The sequence below is a fragment of the Capricornis sumatraensis genome, chromosome 16, assembly GCF_032405125.1.
Source record: "Capricornis sumatraensis isolate serow.1 chromosome 16, serow.2, whole genome shotgun sequence".
Classification (NCBI taxonomy): Eukaryota; Metazoa; Chordata; class Mammalia; order Artiodactyla; family Bovidae; genus Capricornis; species Capricornis sumatraensis.
In genome coordinates, this window is record NC_091084.1 from 79,933,234 (window position 1) to 79,939,888 (window position 6,655).

Sequence of the window (6,655 nt, forward strand, 5' to 3'; positions counted from 1 at the left end):
TTGGACTGTGAAGAAGGCTGAGCACCAAAGAACTGATGCTTTTGAACCGTGGTGTTGGAGAAGACTCTTGAGAGTCCCTTGGACTGCCAGGAGATCCAACCTGTCCATTCTGAAGGAGATCAGCCCTGGGATTTCTTTGGAAGGAATGATGCTGAAGCTGAAACTCCAGTACTTTGGCCACCTCATGTGAAGAGTTGACTCATTGGAAAAGACTCTGATGCTGGGAGGGATTGGGGACAGAAGGAGAAGTGGACGACTGAGGATGAGATGGCTGGATGGCATCACTGACTTGATGGATGTGAATCTGAGTGAACTCCAGGAGTTGGTGATGGACAGGGAGGCCTGGCATGCTGCGATTCATGGGGTCGCAAAGAGTCGGACACGACTCAGCGCCTGAACTGAACTGAAAGATTCCTCATCCTATCCCATAATTGCCCCTATTCCCTAACATGGAAACTGTAAAATTGACAAAGTGTTTTGCTTAGTAGTCTAAGTCCTCTTCCTTAAACCACTTCTCTGATATTATTTCTCCCTGCTTGTTTTGGGCAAAAATTCTCCTATAAAGTTGTTTCTTGAATGGCCTTCACATTTTTATACCTCTGTTTCTTCCCAGCTTTCTGCACCTTCTGTCCCTACTTCCTGCTTCTCTAATAGTCTGAACTCCACGTCTTGGAATATTCAAACTTGTCTCTTCCTTCAAGGATCAGCTTACATACCACTCTCCCAAAAGCCCTCATTCTCTGGTCTACTGAACTGCTAAAAAGCCTACTCTTCTGAATAGCAAATCCTTTCACTGATAAGTTGTGCTTGTGGACGCAATAGTTATGCACATATGTGTATAAATGCCTTGAAACACAGACACTATATAACATGTGCCTGGGTGTTGCCATGGCAATAGAAACCTCACAATGGACACTGAGAAATGTTTATGAAAAGAAGGGAGTGAGTTTACGTATTTGATGCCTGCTGCTGCTAAGTTGCTTCCATTGTGTCCGACTCTGTGCGATCCGACAGACGGCAACCCACCAGGCTCTGCCATCCCTGGGATTCTCCAGGCAAGAACTCTGGAGTGGGCTGTCATTTCCTTCTCCAATGCATGAAAGTGAAAAGTGAAAGTGAAGTCGCTCAGTCGCGTCCTACTCTTAGCAACCCCATGGACTGCAGCCTTCCAGGCTCCTCCGTCCATGGGATTTTCCAGGCAAGAGTACTGGAGTCGGGTGCCATTGTCTTCTCCGATTTGATACCTAGACTGCTTCAAATAGCCAAGCACAGAAACTAAGCAGCCACTTGAGGTGCTCTGAAAACAGCTGTTTTGGTATCTTTGTATTTAACTCTATTAGATAAAATGTTAGCGAAATAAGCCTCTTCACCAGACCTGACTTCTGGAGACAGGATTAGGAGCCCATAATAAAATCAGTGCTATGAATGCCATCCACAGATGACACCTGAAATTCACCATTTTCAGCTTCATCTTAGGCATTTGCTTCAATATCCCACCTCTTAGAAGTACAAGAAAGTGTTAGTCACTCAGTTGTGCCTGACTCTTTGTGACTCTAAGGACTGTAGCACATCAGGCCCCTCTGTCCATGGGATTCTCCAGGCAAGAATACAGAAGAGGGTTGTCATGCCCTCCTCCAGGGAATCTTCCCAACCCAGGGATGGAATCCAGGTCTCCCGCATTGCAGGTGGTTTCTTTATTATCTGAGCCACCAGGGAAGCCCAAGAAAAAGGGAGTGAGTAGCCTATTCCTTCTCCCAGGGATCTACCTGGCCCAGGAATCAAACTGGAGTCTTCTACATTGCAGGTGGATTTTTACCAGCTGAGCTACCAGGGAAACCCCTTAGAAGTACAAGTTACATTGAACTTGAATATACCTTAAAATTTCTTGCATTGAATAAAACTAACCCACCTAGAAAACACATGCTTTTGTTTTATGTCACAAATCAGTCATTACTTTTTCTAGGACTCACTCCTGAAATCACTTTCCAGATTTTTCTCATGTGTAAAATGGTACCAATAATACCCACAACATAGAGTTTCTGTAAGAACAAAGCAAGATAATATTACTATGGCCAGTTGTCCCTTTCTTTGAGAGTTTTACTTTTTTTGCCTACTATCTTGGAGTAAGTATCAATTGTGCAAATTTTTACTCTCAAAAACACCCTAATTCAGATATTAAAATATAAGAAAATCCCAGGTAGTGTATTTAAGCATTTGGGGCCTTAATGGCAGCAGTCCTTTGTGCTAGAAAAGTACAGCACAGGTAATTTTTCTATAACATTAAAACACATACTCTCTTTATATGAAGCCAGTGGTGCCAGTGGTAAAGAACCTGCTGCCTATTCAGGAAACACAAGAGATTCAAGTTCAACCCCTGGGTGGGGAAAATCCCCTAGAGTAGAAAATGGCAACCCACTCCAGTATTCTTGCCTGGAAAATTTCATGGACTGAGGAGTCTGGTGGGCTTCAGTTCATGGGACCACAAAGAGTCAAACAAGACAGCACAGAAAGTTTTCTTGGTAGACTGTGAAACTTGAAGGTGGTCTCTTTTCATTCTCAAATCATATGATATAACAAGATTAAGCTGGTGTCTTCTATGTCTTTTTTGCATTGGCAAGCAGGTTCTTTACCACCAGAGCCACCTGGGAGCCCAAATGTCATGTTAATGTGCTCTTAAATAGTAGAGCTGGGAAGAGAGCTAACTTCTACTGGTTCCTAGTGCAGTATTCTGGAAACAGAGACATGTACAGCCTTATCAAAAATGAAAAGTATAATTAGAATTGAGAAGAGCTTTGGGGAAACTCTATGAAGATCTGGTACATGGCTGTATTCAATCTGATATTTTTTATTAAATTGATGAGTCAAGATTTAGACAGTATTGTGTTGTGAAGCATTTGTTGGAAGCCCCTCATTGCTTATGGTTTATGGTGAGCTGAACCATTGAAAGTTCAAATGGGCCAAAAAGGCACTATTGATGTTTAAGCGAAGGAAAAAAGCAAAGTAGATGATATCAAAGAAGCAGTTCAGCTTTCAGATGATTTTGGAATAGAGGTACTGATAACAAACAATTTGTTTCCCTGTGACTTTTCTCCTTTTCAATATTTTACAACCCTCATATTTTCTAGCAGTAATGTTAAATTAATTTTGTTCTCTTAAAGGACAAAGATACCTATTGAGAAAGCTGGTACCCTGATGTATGATAGTAGTGTTTCTGTAACTACAGCAATTGCAATATTGTTCTTAAAATTAATTTAGCATGTCCAAAAAGTGAAAACCATTTCAGAAGAAATTTTTACAGGTTTATAATATATACATTTAAAAATTATTTTATAATAAATCTTTTCTAGAGAGATCAGAGATATCTAGATAAAGATAAAGAGAAGGTTGATGGCTTTTTACTTTTTTAAAGAATTTATTTATTTTTTGGCTGCACAGCATGTGGGATCTTAGTTTCTCAACCAGGGATTGAATCCATAACACCTGTTTTGGAATTACAATCTTAAATTAAAAGCCCCTGCTTTTAATTTTTTAAAACACTTTTAAAATCAGTGATGTTTCTTTCACCTGTTTAACCAGAGATAGTCCTCTTTTTGATTGTGTACAACCTTTTTTTTTAAATTAAAATAAATGTTTGCATTTAATTATTGGACATCTATAACACAGAAATTAATTTCTTTTTATTTTATTCTAAATTGTGAAATAAGCAAGTGATAAAATTTTAGAAAACACTACTTCTGTACTCAAAGGCCATCTTTAAGCTTTTTGTTTGATTGTTTGTTTTTGCTAGTCTCTTAATTTAAGGAATTCTGAAGGAGATCAGCCCTGGGATTTCTTTGGAAGGAATGATGCTAAAGCTGAAACTCCAGTACTTTGGCCACCTCATGCGAAGAGTTGACTCACTGGAAAAGACTCTGATGCTGGGAGGGATTGGGGGCAGGAGGAGAAGGGGACGACCCAGGATGAGATGGCTGGATGGCATCACAGACTTGATGGAAGTGAGTCTGAGTGAACTCCGGAAGTTGGTGATGGACAGGGAGGCCTGGCGTGCTGCAATTCATGGGGTCGCAAAGAGTTGGACACGACTGAGTGATTGAACTGAAGTAATTTAAGGAATGATTCTTTCTAAAGATATCATGGTTGAAAAGCTTCAAAACGCAGGAATCGTTTCCACACGTTTGTGACACAATCGTGTATATCTGTCTGCTATACAGCATTCAGAAAACCCTTTCAAAACTAATTGTGTCATATCGCCCTTCTTGATAATACTTACATATTTCCAAGAATAAATTCCTACTCCTCACCACATCAGTTTAGTCCTGCGTGGTCTGGCTATTGTCTGCTCACCACACACCTCCTGCTTCTCACTAGCTTTCTTTATCCCCTCGGATAGAGAAAGCTGTCTCCAGTCTTTGCCCACAAACCCCCTTTACATAGAAAACCCTTCTCAACGTGACTACTTCTCCTTCCAATCTTTGTATGCAGCTTGCCTGCCACTGCCCCTTGATCAGTACTTCCCTTATTCCATTTATCATAATTTGCCAATATGTGTCCCTATTATATGTATATTATAAATATTTATGTATACATAAGGAAAGGAAGTATTTCTATTTTATTTAGCATTATGTTCTACAATCATTCAATATACATAGGGAATGAATGAGTTTATTTATTCATTCACATTTGACCAGATCTTCTGCTTCTGACCATTGCTATCCTCCTGTCCACACTATCAGCATAGGACCATCAGAAATAAGACTATAGTCAGATAAAATCAAATTTATTGATCCACTGTAAAGAGGAATAGCATACACCAGGATTTAGGGGAAAGAGTAGGGTTAAAGTAAAAGTTAAATGAAGAAATATTTGATAGATTCATTTCAAAGTAGGGCTGTGTGTAACGGGGTCAAAATCCGGTTTAAACCACAAAGTACCTGCAGGGTCTTGGTTCCTTGGAAACTACAAAATTAAGATACATGTGAAATGTGGCATCCAAAAACCCTTATCTGAAGTTCTGCATCTGAGTTGAAAATTGAAAATTCTTCTATTAAGGCCCTTTACATACTTCATGTATAGTTATGATAGCCAAAGTTGAGATAATTCACCTTATTGATATGATTTAAAGAAATCACTTACAGAGAGTCTATGATTTTAGAGAAACAAGATTTTTCAGGGAGTAAGAAAAGAGTAGTCATTCAACAAAGGGTGTTGCTTTGACACATGGAAGCTGTGGTTTGTCCTTGGGGGAGCCATGATGCTTGTTGAGTTTGCAGCTGGAATGATGTGCCTTTTGTGAGTTGGCAGGGCAGATATTGACCGTCAGAGCTACTTTTCACTCTATCACTTCCTATTCAGAAGTCAGTCATCTTATAATAACAGCTGACATCGCGTCTCATTGAGTGCTCTTCATGACCTCCGTTTTGCCAGAGCTCTTCTTAGAGCCCCTTTTACATCTTGGTTCCTTAGGCTATAGATCAAGGGGTTGAGCATGGGTGTGATCACAGTGTAGAACACCGCGATGATCTTGCCCCCAGCCCTGGAGGTCTTTGACTGGGGTCTCATGTACATGAAGATACCAGTTCCATAGAATAAGGCCACCACTGTCAGATGGGAAGCACAGGTGGAGAGAGCCTTGTGCCTTCCAGAGGCTGACCGCATCCTGAGAACCGTCAGAAGGATTCGGGCGTAGGAAACAACAATGAGGAGGAAAGGAATGAATACAATGACAACAGTGAAGACGAAAACAACCATCTCAGTAAATGAGGTGTCAGTGCAAGCCAGCCTCAGGACGGAAGGAACCTCACAGAAGAAGTGATCCAGGACATTGGGCCCGCAGTAGGGTAAACTCAAGGTGAAGACGTTGATGACTGTGGAACTCAGGAAACTACTGGCCCAAGAAATGCCTGCCAACTGGACACAGGTGCTTTGGTTCATAATGACTGTGTAGTGAAGAGGGTGGCAGATGGCCACATATCTGTCATAAGCCATGACTCCAAGGAGAACGCACTCAGTCATTCCCAAGGAGAGGGAGAAGTACATCTGAGTAGCACATCTAGGAAACGGGATGGTCTTCTTTCTCCCCACCATGTTGGACAGCATTTGTGGGACATCAGTGGATGTGTAGCAGATATCCAGAAAGGATAAATTAGTGAGGAAGAAGTACATTGGAGTTTGGAGACGTGTTTCTATCTGGATGATAGTGATAATAATAATATTCCCCACCACGGTTAATAAATAGAAGAACAAGAACATAATAAAAAGAATGAGCTGCATCTTTGGCTGTGATGAGAGCCCCAGGAACACAAATTCGGTCACAGTGAAGTTTGTTGTTATCATATTCATTTTTGAGGCGACCTCTCTTTCATAAAACCGTCCACTCACCTGAAGAAGAAATCAAATGCCTTCTAGGTCACAATGTTGGAGATTTAGGATGTAAGAAGGACAGCAAGGAGAAGTCTTGGTCTGATGATGTATCTTGAGTATCTGAGTTGTATTACAAGTGGAAAGCATTTCTTCTGCTCTCAAAGGAAATATTCGAAGAGAATAGTCAAACTCAAATACTGATGAAGTGAAGTAGATATTCTTGTCTTTTCTCTAAGGGTGTGTGCTTTTGGCTGTTCACAATCTTTTCAAGGCTTCCTTGGGGGCTCAGTGGTAA

The 6,655-nt window shown here is 40.8% G+C and overlaps 1 protein-coding gene across 1 annotated transcript; it reads right to left on the reverse strand.

Annotated features, from left to right (window-relative positions):
* Positions 1-5,403: 5,403 nt before the first annotated feature.
* Positions 5,404-6,339, reverse strand: LOC138092329 (olfactory receptor 2G3-like). Its single transcript, XM_068988106.1, has one exon. It carries the CDS (start codon positions 6,337-6,339, stop codon positions 5,404-5,406), a length of 936 nt encoding a protein of 311 aa, XP_068844207.1.
* Positions 6,340-6,655: the final 316 nt, after the last annotated feature.

What these genes read in the sequence shown, in the direction of transcription:
- LOC138092329 (XM_068988106.1), bottom strand. Translation starts at nt 6,339, where the DNA reads ATGAATATGATAACAACAAACTTCACTGTGACCGAATTTGTGTTCCTG.